Raw genomic sequence first — 17,180 nt, 5'->3', positions numbered from 1 at the left:
ATTGATCATTTTTGTGTGATTTTGTTGTCAGCACATTCAACTGTGTAAAGAGCAAAGTATTTCATAAGAATATTTCATTCATTTAGATCTAGGATGTGTTTTTTAAAGTGTTCCCTTTATTTTTTTGAGCAGCGTATTTACGACGAATGAATCAAAATCTAGCCATAATATAGTATTTCAGCTTTTTATTCTTTGAAAAGCAAACAAAACTATCAACTGTATTTCTTTGTTTCTATGTTAATTTAATCTTTCTGGGTCTCCGCTGTTGTTGCATGAATTATGGATGGATTTTCTTTTTTTCTACTGTTTATAGAATTTCCTACTATTATTTATTATTGTTATGTTTCACTTGAAATTCTGGCACAACAATTTCCTTCGGGATAAATAAAGTTGATCTTATTCTTATTCTTTTTGTTATTCTTATTGCATGCATTGGATTGTGTGTCTGTCATGTCTGGATTGATTTATCAGTAAAGATAAAAACAGGCGAAAGGAGGCCAGAACTGAAACTCTGATCTCAAACTCTTTGTACTTGAAATCTATCATGGAATGAAGAACTTAATCAATCGCATCTCTGATCCCAGACATCTCTTGAAACTTGGCTGTAACTGAACAGTGGCCTAGGGCTCGATACTTGGGGGGGAGGGGGGTCATGAGTTTATTTCTGTACTCTTGCAGTATATTTGTGGCCAAATTTCCTGTTTATCACACCACTTTTAATTTTCTAGAACATGCCTGCATCTCACAATGCGCACCCCCCCCCCTTTTTTTTTTTAGATACAGGACATTATGTACATTGTATCACCTTACATAAGCTTGTCACTGTGCAGCTGTGTGCAAATCCACACCCTTCCCATCCAGAGTGGGAACGGTTTCAGGAGCCGTGGTACAGCCAACTCACTTGGTGGAACGAAACAGCGTACACCGCGTACTGTGCATACTGTTCTTTAACTGTGGACTCCTGATATGTACATTGATCTGTAAATCTACACTGATGTGTATTTCACAGATACAGATATTTAGAGCTGAATTTCAGATTGTACTTTTAAACATCAAACTTGCATAGAATATCCTACGGTTTTCATTTTTTGATTGTATTTTTGACTTCACCGCAACCCCAGTCATGGATTGTGAACGCACAGACTATCATGATCCACTAATAATGGCAATATTAGTTTTGACTTTTATTTTTTCTCATTAAACACCAAGTCCTTCAAGTATGTAACTGCGTTATTCATGCACAACTTCACATAATTTCACAATATAACACAATCTTTATCAACACCATGAATATCTGTAATGTTGAAAAAAAAAAGGTACATCACACTGAATGATAATACAGTCAGTACTTATTTTATAACAAATATCTGAGGTCGACATTTTTGTCAAATGTTTCATTAATCATCTTTAACAGCCCCTGGGCAAAATGTGCTACAGTTTCTTGAGATCATGTAACATGATGGTAAGTACATCAAAATATTTGTTCAAAAGCTGTATTTAACCAGATGGTCTTAGGCACCAATGTTGATAACTGAAAACCCACTGCGTTTGGTTGACACTGCACTATACCGAACTGGATTAAACACAGTAATGAGCTCTGCTTGAAATAAAATTCACAGTCTGAAAAAGAGAGCACCTATAACTGTGTAACTTGTATTTTGGTGAACATTTCTCCTCTCAAGAAAGTGCTCTATAAAAGCATGCTTTGATTGACATATATATATATATATATATATATTTCAAATAACATGATACTATGTACATTATATTTCAGTCAACAATAAGCCTTCTGATTATTAATAGAATGGTGGAAATATGAAGGACACCAAAGCAGAACTACATGTGTACAGTGTGGTAGGCTACCAAAGAATGCTAATAGGATACTAAAAATAGGGGTGCAATATATCCGTCGGAAGAAAAATAGAATTGTGGGTACTTTAGGTTTCTTTAAATTTTAATCCTTCAAACTCATAGATGGCAACCTTAAGTTTGGTATGAGGATGTAATATATAATCAAGACGTGTTTAGGTTATAAAAAAACTCCTGGATGAAACCAAGAATTCAAGGGATGTGTTTTTTTTTTCTGTGGGGCAACGACACAGTACACAAGCAGTTCTTGAATCAGTACATCAAATTTCATTGCAAATTAAAAAGATGGATAAAAAAATATACATAGTATTTGCCAGATAGTTGTTTCACGCCCTGCTTCATTGTTTAGTGCACACACAGACAGAGACAACAGTGTAAACAAAAGCACAGAGAGAATAACAAAAAGATAGTTTTAACACTTCTAGAGTTATAACCCTTTCCCTTCGGGCACTTCATCGTGCTTCCGCTCAGTCATCCGCGCACATCGTGGGCAAGTTGTGGAGTTGTCGTAGTAACAATCCCTGGAGATGGAAGACAATTACAAGCAAGTTTTGTAACATAAATTACACATCACTGGTAGTTTAGTGAACAGATAGCTGAACTGTCCAGTCGGATAAAACGGCATCATCTGTTAGGAGTTTGAATATATTGTAAGTTACCTGATGGATGATGACCATTAAAGCACAGAACACACAACAGAATGTAATTATCATGGGAAATTTGGAAAAACACACACATAATCACTATTTCATCAGGTGTCTCCAGCATCTGAGCAGAGCACCTCTTCCTCCAGCCACACACATACACACACACACACACACACACACACACACACACACACACACACACACACACACAGTTGTGGAGAGCACCATGTTGTGAGTATTGCTTGACGACTGACCTGTGGAAAACAGCAGAACAGTCGTGGCAGACTGAGGTATGGCTGTCGAATGGGAAGAGGATGTCTCCCTCCTTGCACAGCTCACACACAAATCCTTTGGCCTGACATCGCTACACACACACACACACACACACACACACACACACACACACACACACACACACACACACACACACACACACACACACACACACACACACACACACACACACACACAAACACACAAGAAATTGGAAAAGGGTCAGAATTTCACAATATTGGGACAGACAAGTAATCGTAGCTGTGCAGGGTTACAAAGACAGGCAGTAGGACAGGCCACAAAAAAGAGTCATGCTCTTTAGAGACACTCTTTAAGATCTCACCTCACAGTCGAGTTTGATGTGTTTGGCAAACGTAGTGTGAACTTCAGTGAGAGAGCAGCTGAGACGGCCGCTAGAGATGTCAATCAAGTCCTGAAGCGAGTACATGTTGTCGTTCTCCACAAAGTGCTGGCGATCCTGCAGCTGCAGGGCACAGGAATCAATGTCCCTGCATCCTAGGAGTGCACAGAGCCCTATAGACTTGCAAGTATGAAAATATATCCTGGGTTTGAAAGTTTACACCCATGTACTTTTTTCAAGGGCTCACAATAAACAAAGAATAGCAGCAGTAGAGTTAAGATAGTTAAAATTTAAAAAGTGTGATTCTTATACTTTGTGTACTTTCAAAATAACAGCTAGCTCTAGCCTACATTTATGGGAATATGTATAATGCATAATGTGAAAAAGGCTTTATTTTTAATTCATCAGGAAGGCGCGCAATGTTTAATAAAAAGGGACATTTCACTCTGCTAATGAACTGCTGTATGCCTTTAAAAAATATCCTCATTCAAGCCGAAATGTCAACCACATGATGGTGCTATTGTCTCAACAGGAGAGACATGATCCTGTATGCTGTCATGCGCATGTACTGAAGGTTCTGTGATCATTACAAAAGTAATCTCCGATGAAAAGATATTGGAAACAGATGCTGACTTGTAACAGCAGCCGCGCCTCCATGGCCTCCTTACAGGTAATAAAATAGGGCTTCATCAGCAGGATATCTTGACGGAGTTTCTACGAACAGGAACAGAAACACATCGGTGTCATTAATATCCAGGTACTATTTAAATGTATCAATTAATAACAAGTGAAATTTTACAAAGTCATTTAAACATAATTACTTCCATCGTCTGTCTTACCATGTTATCACTGCAGTTGAAAGAATTCACCTCCTACTCACCCTTATCTCAACCAGTTCCTCCACAAAGTTGAATAAAAGTGGATTGATTTCTTTCAGCTTCAGCACGGGACGAGACATCATCAGCGCCAAGTAGCGCAGCGATGATCGGCAAACCTGAGACAGGGAGACCAACACAACGTCAGAGGCAAAAAACTAACCCGAGCACAATAACTCGACTTTCATGAGACACATTTGTTTATATGATGGTTTAGTCTTGCACTATTTAGCAGATGCTTAATAAACAGTCATATTCATGATAACACAGAAACAAGTGTTATGATTACCAATTCTGAAATGATGTGTATAAATGCCCTACAAAGCCTTTGGAAGCGAGATTTTTGTCTGTTAAGTCAAAACGTAATTTCATCCAATCCCTCATTAAAAAGGAGCATAAATGACATTCGATAAGGACGGGATGCTTCCATGACGAAATACTGACAGAGTCAACAATGAAATATTTATGAACATTTCCTGTACAATAGAAATGAAATAAATGGGAAATTAAGCATTTAGTAATATTTTCTCATCGTTTTGTCAAATGGTGTATCGTATCACCTGTTAATACCAGCCCTATCCCTGAGTGCTTTGTAATGCGTTTCACGACGATGATCACAGGATGACATGCCCTGGTCTGAAACAGAAGTGATGCTGAAGTCTTCCCGACACAGGCTGTCCTCGTCCCTCATCAGAGAACCTCCTTGCCCTCTCTGCAATCATTCTGATGTGTTTTACCCTGACCCTGATGAAGACCACAAACCAAAAACGCGTAACCTGACAATGAAGCTGCTGTAAATACTACAATTTCAAAACAACATTCACTGACCACGATTCATATCTGCTCTGATCTGGGCTCAACTCGAAACTGGGTCAGAAGCAGATAACTTTTGAGAGCAGGCTACTCCAGGAGATAAAGGGACAAAACTTAATTTGATTGACGCTTAAACCACATTCAGCTGATTCACTTAAAGCGAATAAGTGAAAGACTTGCCAAAGATCCAGTAAAGCTCTGTAGTACATTACTAATATATTGATCTATAAATGTCAAAATTGTATTCTTAAGTTAATCTTTTACCTACAAAATATAATTCAATTCAATGCTGTCCCAAAATGACAAGACAACAATCAAATAGAAAGGAATCAAATGCTGTTTGTTTGATTTCTTATCATCTCGGACATTTAGTTACAGTAACTTCAGAGGATACCAGACTTTTGTGGAGGCAGGTTTATGTGCGGAAGACTTAAATGTGTAAAGCTTTCTGTTTGATAGGTGAATGACTACATTTCAGGCCTAAGGTTTCTTGTTTTTGAATGCACTTTATTTTTTTGGGTGTGGGGGCTGGATTGTGGCTTAGGAGGGTACCTTGCGTGGTTCAAACTCCCAATTGTGGATGACACGTGCTGGAACGATGGCGGTGTCATTCCAATGGCATGTGCTGCAGTAATACTGACCGGTGTAATCGCACTGCCTGGCCTCGCTGGGCACACCCCCTGCAAAATTAACAAGGCGCAGAGACCGCAGATCGCAGGACGTCCATGTCAATTTGAATAGTTAATCCAATATGTACCTTGCTAATTACATTTAGATGTGCAGAAAAAAAAGATGTCCTCATGGTTGGAGTCATTGTCAAATGAAGTCAAACATGCAGAAGTGTTTTTTTTTTTTTTTTTATTGCTCAGCAACTTCCAGTCATCCCTTTCCGAGGGATTACGGAACAGCCAATTGATGGGAACACTCATAAACCAAAATAAAATAAGGAAGCTTTGAGCAGATTAAATTGGGCTTCACCGACTGAAACAACAAAGCTGTACTCACTCAGAGAAATAGGTGTTCGACATTCAGCACAGCGGTAGTCTTGCCGGTCCAGTCCAATTTCAGGGCAGATGCTGAGTTCGTACTCGGACTGATGGCTGACCTTCGACCTCACACAGGTCTTGGTGATTAGGTTCATACACTTGCTATGGCAACGGTAGTAACAACCTGAGGCAGAAAAAGTGGACACAGAATGACTTGGCTTTTATAATTTCTTGATTATGAACAGCTCATTGAAGCAAATTGAAGGAAAATATAAAATTGAAGAAGTCCTTGTAACACTGCAGGAACATTGACATGCGGTTCATTTTGACCCTGAAAGATCGCATCACACAGCGCAATATGGAACCGATCTCACCTGTGCACGTGTACCAAGTCTGGATGAGGCCCCAGATAATGGTGCTGCACTTGTCACAGGTCTGTTTCACGCTTTTGCTTTTCTCCTTTGAAAACCGGTGCTCCAGAACCATTCTCAGATTGGGCTCGTCCTCTTCTGGGTCCTATAAAGGGGCGGGATTAGGATTATCAACCGAAATTGACCGCAAGCCCCAAAATATTGGGATTCAAATATTGGGATTTGAATGACAGCCGTAATGTCAAAATCAAAAGCACTCCTTTCTTAGAGTTTAAGAAAAATGAAGCAGAAAATGTCTATTAAAAGATGCCTAAAGTCCAAATTCACAACAAAATTTATCCTTTCAATCACCATCCACATTGACCTTGTGGAGTTCATTCCTACATCCTCTCGCTACCAACCTTCAGCTCTTGCAGTTTGAGGCGAAGATGGATGAGTTTCACCACTGTGTCTTTCTGCCGCTCCGAATGTTCTGGCAGTTCCAGGATCAGCTTCTTGCACTCCTCGATGGCAAGTTTCAACTGGTCGATGTCAGAGGCTACAAAAGACCCCTGTGACGGTTGAAAGAAAAGAAGAGAGTCTCTCAGAACGCAGCAGAGAGACGTCCCATCAATGACATTAAACATTAAAAGCAACATACTGCTGTTTTGCTGAACAGCAGCTGCCTCTTGACAGACGTTCATAACACACACTTCTGTAACATGATTCCCGACAAAACTTGAAGAGAAGGAAACAACAGATCCAAGAGACTTTGGATTCATTCCAGCAGGTATTCATCCCACAACTCTACTGGACTCACAGTAGCTGGATACATGTAAACAAAGCATTCACTACTGGCTGGCCCTACAGTGTCTATCAGTTGGTAAGCATTTGTAAACCTCCTGTATTGCTTAGATAGGAGTTGACAGAAGCTTCTAGCAACTAAGAGTGTGAATACATCACCGCAGGACCTGTAGACAAGATTAACAACGCCATAGCACAGAAGACACAGGAATGAAAATAGGACAATTTTTCTCATTCACAAGTCACAGTATCATCTGACTTATGATGAAAGTATTCTAAAAATACTTCAAATCATCTGGATCAGATTTTAGCAAAAGTTCAACCGCTTACCACAGGTCGAGAGAAGTGATCCTCAGCTAGTCCAAGGTCCATGGTCCGATCTGAAGTTTGGATTCTGTTTCCTGAGAAGAGCTCAGGTCTAGCCTCTACAAAAAAACACCACGCACATACATACACACACAGGTCTTTCAGTGAGTACTGAAATGAACAATTATTCAATTTAAGTCAATTTTTACAGCCAAGCTCGTCACTCAAAGACATCCTCAAGTCGGAAAATGGCACAGAATGGGAAAAAAAAACAGAAGGATTCTTTGGTATTTGTCTTCAAGTTAAGTGTGTCCAGGTCAGCTGACAAGACAGACTCTTACTGGGTTATAAATGTGCTGTAACTAACTAAGCTTTATGACCTTTGAGACTGTTCTTTTGTAACTTTCACACAAACATAATTGCAATCATTCCAAAAGCTAAAATTGGGATAAATGTTTAAGAAAAAGATGTAGGATGAGAGGAGCTTAACAAGCAAGCATACGTAACAAATGATCACCTTAGAGCTGCCGGTTATCACTTTTACAAAATTGCTTTTATCGGTTTCATTTTCTGATATTTCTTGACATTTTTCTCATTGGTTGTGAATAATGCAAATAATGCAGGTCAAACAGTGGAAAAAGACAAGTGATTGAAATAAAAAAAAAAAACATCAAAAGACGGGGTTGCTGAATGAAATCTTATATACACAATACATGAACTAACAGAATCTCAAAATTTGAAGAAAAGACAAACAGCTGAAAACAGTCCATAAAAACTAGCAATAGCTATATTGTATAAAGTCATGACACAAATCATACATTTATTACAAAAGTATAGACAATAGTCCATGTTACCTGCATACAAATCTGACCAGAGCATAGTTTCTCAGAGCTGCAAAAATAAATAATAATAATAAAAAAAGGACTTCGGGGAAAGGATCTTAGATGAGTCAGTCTACTGTCAGTCTACATTAGATTGTCTACTGTCAAAGTGGCAAAATGACTGTAATTGATAAAAAGTCTTCTCCGAGTGCTCATACACAGGAAGAGTGTCTGGACTGCCTCTTAGTTCTAAATTTTTTTTTCATTTCCTCTAGCCTTACTAACTTCCTTTTCAAAACCAATAGTGCACAAGCAGCACGGTGGCGCAGTGGTTAGCATGTCGGCGTCACAGCACGAAGGACACCCTTTCGATTCCGAGAATCTTATCTAGAGTTTGCATGTTCTCCCCATGTCTGCATGGGTTTCCTCCCAAAGCAGCAGGTAAATTGGAAAAATTTCCCAAAGTGAATATTGTCTGTCTTTGTACGTGGCCCTGCGATTGACTGGCGACCAGATGATAGGCTCCAGCATCCCTGAAGCAGCAGAAGATGGATGTATATATTTCACAGAAAACTACACCCATCTATATGACAGAGATCAGCAGTTTTTCTCATGCAATCACTTCATATGTAAATCATACCAAATATCCTCTGTTGTTGGAAACATAGCAGACTGCTGATCTGCTGGTTCTTCAGAGATACAGTGATGAAATTTGAGCTGATCATAGCTATAAATCTTATCTAAATGTTTTTCAGAGTCTGTGTGCGATAGCTACCATGCTGAACTGCTGTGATTCAGACACACACACACACACACACACACACACACACACACACACACACACACACACACACACACACACACACACACACACACACACGCACACAATTGATCCAAGGCTAACAGTGAGTTTGCTTTTTATTATGCCCATCAATATTAATATGTTTCTTTGATTTACCTATAAATTGAGATCATAAAGTGGAAGGTTATAATATCAATGCATTCACATGTTTTTCCATACATGATACAGGCATTCAAATCCTAATTCATTTGTGAAATAAAACTCAAACCTACAAATGGCTTCCAGGAATAACTGTGGTGAGTGATCCCAATATAATAATGGCATCCAGTTTCCTCATGACTTTCCTTTTTCTCTCAGAGAGGTTACTGAGCCGTTCTCAGGCTACACGTCGAATTGAAAAGGACTATCTGATATCAGTGAAATACCACCATCAAAAGTGTCCCATTACCTGTATATGGAAGCAATAATAATATTTTTGAATGAATGATTACTTTATACGCTGCCCAATAAAAAAAGATAGTGAAATGCATAAATGAAAAGGGGTATGGGGGGGGCTTTAACAGAGGTATGAGACAAAATCAAGCATCAGTAGGCCTTCTAAATAACAAAAAAAGATTAATGACACAGGCATGGCGGATTTCTAAATGTTACTTGTTTTACTGAAATCTTAATATAACGAATTCTAAACCCTGAGGTGGGAGCTTTCTTTGAAGCAGAACCCTGGAATTAATCTCCACAACAGTGTGGAACCGAGTGAATTCGGTTTGGCCTTTAGCCGCAGAAATAAAATGAAATATAGCTAGGATATATACTGCACAGGAGACACTCTGTGTAATGCTTGGCTGGGAAGATGTGACAGAGCAGTACCGGGTTCAGGGGGCATTTTGCTTCCTTGGTGACCATCTTCTTCCTCGCCACGATCAAAGGGATTAAGGCGGGCTTGGCGGAAAAGTGCAAGTTTCTCATCGTACTCCATCTCAGCGGCTACATCTAAGGAAGACGAAATACATTACTGTCACTCTTCAGTTCGTTAAAGTACTTCTCTTTTGCATTTTATAACCCCAGGTAAAGGGGAAAGATGTGGGGGTTACCTAAGAGAAGATGAATAAAAAGCCTTTATCACAGAATTCATCACGGTGAGTGAGCGCGAGTATTTTAAGAATTTGCTGCTAAATCTGTCAACCAACTCTAGGGTTGGTTAAAAGCACAGCTGAACAATATATTATGACATATTGCCATATCATGTGGCTCTTTATTAGTTCATATAAAACTGCAACACACATTTTAAAAATCCACCATTATTTGCACATTTCACCCCTTCTGGTAATTTTTTGCTCAGCTCATTCACTGTGGTGCTGTCAGCCAGGAATGACGATGTTACAACTTAATCGAAAATTAGTTGGTAAAACAAAAGCCAGAACAGCTGAAATGAACAAACACTTTTCCAAGAGTCAACAAGAGGCTTGAAAATTAACAGGGAAAAAGGGAGCTGCGAAAAAAAAGACAAGCGAATTACATAATAAAAGTATTTCTTCAATGCATTATCATTGAAATAACATTTTAATGATTAGTCTTGTATTTGTTTGTTCAAGAAGGACTTTTACATACAGATTTGCTGAATACATTGGGGACGCAATTTTTTATCTTAGCATTGTGTATGTGGTCTACCATGTAGATTGCCTAGGTAAAAAAAAAAAAAAAATCAATTGAAATCAAGAAAAGATCTGCTCAGTTTTATAATGTTCATATTTTTAAGTCTCAGATAGGCCAAGTCCAGAGACAGGAAGCCTTATGGAATCCCAAATAACCGGATACAACTAAAAGATGCAGAGGGGCAGTTCAGAAAGTGAGTGCTGGGCTCCAGCAGGTGTCACTCTTACCAGGTAGGAACCAACAAACAGCACCGCTTTATCAAATTTAGAAGGTGGAATTTTAATAAAACACTGTCTGATCACATGATTCTTGACCCCTGAGGCAACTCTCGGATCTGTGTGTGTGGGGGGGAAGGATATTTTAGGCCACTTTGCAGCCCATCTTGTCACCTGAGCATCACCTCAGCCTCAAAGCCTCCCCAAGTATTGCTGATCAACATGTCCAACCCCTTGTGAGTGCAGTGAAACCATTGACTATTGGCTCTTTAACAGAGATAGAATAACATGCCGCAAAGCTCACAACATCCGAGGCGGAGGTTTAGATATAACAATTGATTTAACAATTGACCATGTACTAAAGGCTTGCACAGCCACAAACTGTCAATCCAGCACAACATTTGGGACAAGAGAGAATAATAAAGAGATTTTCACCATCAAGTTTCTATTCTGAGAACATATGCAGCCACTGAGTTTTCACTTAAGGCATTCTACATCAAATTCAGACATGTTTTTAACTCAAGTATACCTATACTTGGCTGCTTAAAATATACTTTATATAGATACAATTTGTGGTCATATGGCCCAATGTAACCACTTAAATCAAAATCATTATTTTGCTGTTTCTTCTAATTGTAAAGTAATGTCTGCACTATTTCTTGTTCACATTAAACCCTTTCTTATCTGTGTTTGTCTGTCACATTTTTTTGATCAATTTTCTTTTTAATCTGTCTGTAATTCATGCAGATTATCAGGTCATTTCACACTAACTTTCAGATGATGCTTTGCTGAATTTCAAAGTGACTAATAGCGAGTTCCCCATTGGAACTGTTGCATGATTATAAGAAAAAAATGAAAAGCTTCTCTTATGTTTTTTTTTTAACTCTGCAACTAAAGGGGGTTTTTGCAGACATAACATATGTCTATATGTATAAAAAAATGTAGATTTAGGTGCATTTCATTCACTTTTCACCCCAAACTGGGGCAATTAAGGGGATAAAATTACTTTCCTTGAGGTTAGTCATATGACATCTTCCTACGTCACTGTGCTGCCCATTACCACGCCACGACCATCACTGTGTCTGAGCAAGACATGACATCCTTCAATAGACATATAAAGACACTGAAATGAGTTTACTTCCAAAATACAGATCAGCAAATTCATCTGAAGTCGTTGCAAAACACTCGGATTGTTTTAGCAGAGCTCGATTGCTCGCCTCGTCAATTCCAACCAATCAGAGTTGTTGAAGATTGTCGCCCTTATTTAAAACAGAAAGCCTAATCGGCTTCTCTTTATTGTTGTGATACAGCTTTAGGTCAAAAAGATGCGTTTATGAAAATAAAAACAGCGATGCCGCTGGCGCCTAAAGAGGCATTATGATCAAAAAATGTCAACGTGTTAAGCTAAGTCTCGCTAGCTAACAATCATGTTTTGATACATAAAGCTAATAAAGCGGACCGCGTTGTGATTGGCAACTTACCCCGTTTTTGGCCTTACTTTTCAGCGGGATGACTGCAATTCATAAATAGAGACGATTGTGGTAAAAATAAAACAAACAAACAAAGAAAACAGAAATGCATAAGAAATAAAAAAGGGCAGTCCGACCGGTATTATTGTTTTGTGTCAACATCAGCATTACGAGGTAAAAACGCGTAAAGTTGAATATTCCTGAAAGCTACATTTCCGCTTATATTTTCAAAATAAAAGCAGTGACCGCAACGCTGCAGATGACACTTTGTGTCATTTATCGGGAGAAAAAACGTGGGCCGTCAGGAAGAAGAAAATTTCAGCTATAATAAATGAAATAGAAGATGCAAAAATAAGGATCCGGTTGGATTTCTATGAAAGGGACATTTGAATTGTCCGGTAGGTATTTTATTTTGAAAGTATTTTATTGTACTTCCTATTTACATTCTCTTGGCGGTAGCCGCTTAGATATAAAGAGATCCTATCACGTGTGTTTCAGCGTACAATACAACCGTCAAAAATAATGTTGTGACTGACGTGATTCTATCATAAAAGAATCATAGTTGCCCCATTAAAATCCCCTAAAATGTTGCATTATTCTTCCCCTCCCACCTCCCACCCCTCCAACTTTGTGAATATGATTTTCCCCAGTTGCATTTCTTGAATCAAGGTGTGTCCAACTTTACCATGAATGTTAATTTGCCTGTCAGCTATCAGACCAGGTGTAGTTTTTGAAAATTTGCAATATCTTTAGACCCGCTGACCCATGCAAACCTCTTAAAAATCAGTTTTCAGCTAGCTTTTAATTTACAATTTGATCAGCGAAGTCCTCTTCTGCAGACGCCTGCTTGTGCACTGCAGTTCGAGTATTCAGTTAAGGAAATTTAAATAGATTAATCCATTTCCCTGAAGGAAAACTTGGAATCTAAGAGTGCTCACATAGTGATCACCTAGTGTGGGTTTCATAATCATGCTTGTGATGGGGCTAGTCTATGGAAGAATATAAATGGCACATTCATAACAAATCATCCAAACCGATGTAGTGTGTGTGTGTGTGTGTGTGTGTGTGTGTGTGTGTGTGTGTGTGTGAACTGAAATTCTTCTCAATTCAAAGATAGGCATGTAGATGAGCTGCTTCAGGATGTCTGTGGGTAAACCGGCTATTTTTAACCTGAACCCATCCTCACTGGTTATTCTAGCACAGATTGCATTTAAAGAAAATCAGTGGTTGGAGGTTTTTCACAGAAAAATGAATTACAACCACAAATCATCACAAAGTATCAAGGCCTATAAATAATATGAACCAACTTCACCACTCACAGCAGCTGTCCTGTTACTGGAAACTGGATCATGTGAGAGGCACATGAGTGAGTTTATATCGCCTGCTGGTTCGGTGCAAAAAGGCCCACCTAAAACTGAGGCTCTTAATGTGATAAACGATACATAAAATTATTTTTCATAGATTATTTGTGTGTGCGTGTTTGTGTGTGTGCGCGCGTGCAAAAAATCATGTGCAAAAATAGAATTTGTTAATTTTCTCTGTAATTCATTAACAAAAATGTCTTTGCTCATGAATTTATGAGCACGAGACATTGTTCTTGCGGATAAAGACATCTTCTGTATAAAGCTGTTTATATGTTGTTAGGAAGAAACATGTGACAAAACCAAGACTGGGAAACTGGACCTCAACAGAGATGTGCCCACCGCAAATTGATCCGCCCGAATTCCTCTCATAAACGAGGAAAAAAGTAATCGAATTAATGCTGTTGATGAAAGTGTGGCTTTCCTTAAGGAACCCCAAAGCAAAGCATCTCAAGGATATTTATATCAATATATGTTTTTGTTTTACATTTTATTTGTGTCCACCCCACAGGGTCTATTCCCGAGGGCCTGGGTTTCTGTTATGGATTGTGGTCATCATTAAATCTTGAGTGCGTCTGTTGTTTGGACAGCAGCTGTGGACAATTTTCTTTGCTTTGAACAGAACAGCTTTGTGTGGCTGTATGAAGAGAGAAGTTGTCACCTTACACATCAGTGTACACATGTTTCTCCCCAGGACAAACGAATGAGGCACAATTTGGTCATTATTTAGACGATTAAGAACAACATTAGGTGGCATGTCATCCAACATTTGGAAAATTTTAAATTTACAGGGTCCCGCCAAGATGGAGCAAAAATGCAAAGAAAATCATCTCCGTCTCGACATCAGAAGGGGGATAGTATTTTCAGACAAAAATCATAAATCTTCAATTTGAAGAAGATTTGTTTTTATTCAAATCATAGCTATCATGTTGACCTTTATAAATCACAAAACAAATGGTGGTTTCTGAGATCAATACATGCAGTAAAAAAGGGTTTTATTTGGAAAGAAATTGGTATAATAATTTTTCTTTTATTTTATTTATTTATAAATATATATAACATATATAAATATAAATAAATATATATAAGTTAGATGAATATAAGTAAATATATAAAAGTACTAGGGGGCTTTCTTTCTAAATTATATACATGTGACTGAATGGCCCAACAATTAACGCACTGATTTAAAACAATCAAGATTTTTCATTTACTCCTTCAGGACAGAGTGAACCTTTATTTTTTTTTTCCAGATGGAAATCCCCCATTTTCAATGCCTTTATTGACAGCACAGCAGCTGAAGTAAATCATGAGCGCATAAACATGTATATTTAAAAAAGATGCTTCAGTTATTTTACTAGGGTCGCTTTCATTTGCTGAGATCAGACACGTTGGACCTTCTTTTTGAGCTTTTAACAAACTGTCAGTAGTCACACTTATTTCGGTAAAACAGTATAAACATATATTCTTCGTTATAGTTATAGTTATAGTTATACCTAAAACAGTATTTATATGTCTTCAAAATGCAATAAAATCATCTCAGAGCCTATAATGCATGTCAATTATAAGGCTCCATCTTGCACAAAGAGAATGAAGCAAAAAATGTTCAAGAAACATAAACATTCAACTGATAATGTAATTTCAAATATTACGATTTATGTCATAGTACAGTCAAATGTTCATTCTTGTGACTTTTTTATGACTTTGCTAATTGTTTTATCATAAACCGTTTTTTCCTATTAGTCCAGTTAAGTTGCGGTTCAACATGGCGGGAAGTTGCAAGAGTAACTTGTAATTTACAAGAGTAACCACTTGTTCATCCACTCATTTACAACTGCAGTTCTTCCAAAATTTCGGGTTATATCCGCTGGGCTCTCACATCCCTGAGTATTTTTTCTTTTCTCCCTTCCATCTTGCCCCTTCCACCCTTGGCTACGTATTTTAAGTCATAGCGTGACTCTTCTTCTCCTCAATGACTTCTATGCGTCGTCATCATTTGTAAATATGATGTCTGTCTTGAATCCCTGAGTTTACTAGGTATCATGTCCATCGTGGTCTGTTGCTCCATCACTGAAATCTAGTGGTTTGGCCTTGTTCCATTGTTTACTGGTTTTGGTGTTGCTTGGTAATTATTTAATGATCCGTGATGCCTGAGTACAGAATGAAGATCTAAAGAGAACAAAAACATCAGTCTTCAGCTGAAAGGCAACTAATGGGCATCTTCGAATCCAAACTGCCCGATGCTGATCGACTCCCGCTGTGCTGCCAGTTTACAAAGCATCTCTCAATTACACCATAACATGCTTTCTTAAAATCAATTAAATTAACACAGGATTCTTTTGTCCAATGGCTGGTTCAGTCATTGCTCCAGGGTGGAAATTTGGTCTCGGCAAACTTTCCTAACCCTGAAGTCAGCCTGGTTTTCCCCAGCCTTTTATCGGCTCTTCTTTCTGAAGTCTTTCCAGAAGACTGCGGTCGAGCACCTTCCCTGATTTTGAAAGAAGCATTATTCCTCTGTAGTTTTATTCTCCCCGAGGTCCAATTCATGGGAATCTTTAAAACGATAGCATCTCTGCCCTTCCTTCATGCAGTGCCTCAATGGTGTTCCTAAATTTCATCTTAATGGAGTTTGAGAGTTGTTTTTTAAACCGGTCAACTGGCAATCCGATCACCCTTACAGTTACATGAACCGCATGGTAAACGTAGTGCACGACATCTTGAAGAACCTATGACTGCATTTGGCATCTGAAACCACATGGCGAGCAGCAGGTTGCAAGAGGCAGAGCTGGGGCTGGTCATGTTGTCATGGTTACTGTTCCTCATGTTCAAACTTACTTCTACTCGAGCTGGTGGGATATTTATGGTACTTGAATGCTAAGACGACCCAACTTTCACAGATTTTAAAGGTTATGTTGGATCAGAATTGATTATGCAGAGCCACAATTAATTTATCTATTCTGTCCATATTCCGATAGTATGGTATATTTTCTGGCTGCTGTGTGTTGTGCGTCATTATTTTCCTTTGTTACCTAGCCCTTATGATATTATAAAGGCTTTCATTGATGACTACTGGCTTGGAGATGATACTCATCTTACTGTGTTGTTGGTTACTTGGCTTGTTTGTTTCGCTACATTTCACACAATGAAGTAATTTTTGGTATTTTGCCCTATGGAATATATACATGAAAGGGGTTTTATATGCTGCTGAGCAATGCTGCTGTGTCATGGAGCACAGTAGGCCATTGAAATTAAAAAAGAGAAAATAAAGCAATGAGAATCCTAGAAAACACACAACCACTCATTAGCTGTTAAATAAATCCATTGAAATGTTTCTGCCTGAAAGGCAGAGACAGAAAAGTTTTAGGCCAAAAGCAATATTCCTTATAAATTTTTTCTAATCCTCTCCACTGTACTAATGGGAAATGAATATTGTGGGTGTTTACATGTCATTCCCGATGGCCACAGAAGTTCAAGAAGACTCAGACTTTTTGAAAAGCACTGGATGAGATGAAGATGAAGCAACAATTTTCAAATCTACCAATGCATGTGGTATTGACATTAGTTTTCAGTAGCAGAAA

General features: G+C 38.4%; 1 protein-coding gene across 1 annotated transcript; it reads right to left on the bottom strand.

Annotated features, from left to right (window-relative positions):
* Positions 1-1,163: 1,163 nt before the first annotated feature.
* def8 (differentially expressed in FDCP 8 homolog) lies at positions 1,164-12,409 on the bottom strand. Its single transcript, XM_086175261.1, has 12 exons — positions 12,257-12,409; positions 9,775-9,897; positions 7,309-7,403; positions 6,597-6,746; positions 6,199-6,340; positions 5,844-6,008; positions 5,391-5,518; positions 4,031-4,144; positions 3,784-3,864; positions 3,133-3,273; positions 2,771-2,880; positions 1,164-2,390 (listed from the first exon to the last, which is right to left on the bottom strand). The coding sequence occupies exons 2-12, from the start codon at positions 9,881-9,883 to the stop codon at positions 2,297-2,299; spliced, it is 1,329 nt and encodes a 442-aa protein (XP_086031387.1). The 5' UTR covers positions 9,884-9,897; positions 12,257-12,409; the 3' UTR covers positions 1,164-2,296.
* Positions 12,410-17,180: the final 4,771 nt, after the last annotated feature.

This window comes from Fistularia commersonii, chromosome 27 (assembly GCF_037954325.1).
Source record: "Fistularia commersonii isolate RoL2024-O1a breed Wild chromosome 27, RoL_Fcom_v1.0, whole genome shotgun sequence".
Lineage (NCBI taxonomy): Eukaryota > Metazoa > Chordata > Actinopteri > Syngnathiformes > Fistulariidae > Fistularia > Fistularia commersonii.
This window is presented reverse-complemented; position numbering and strand designations above follow the sequence as displayed.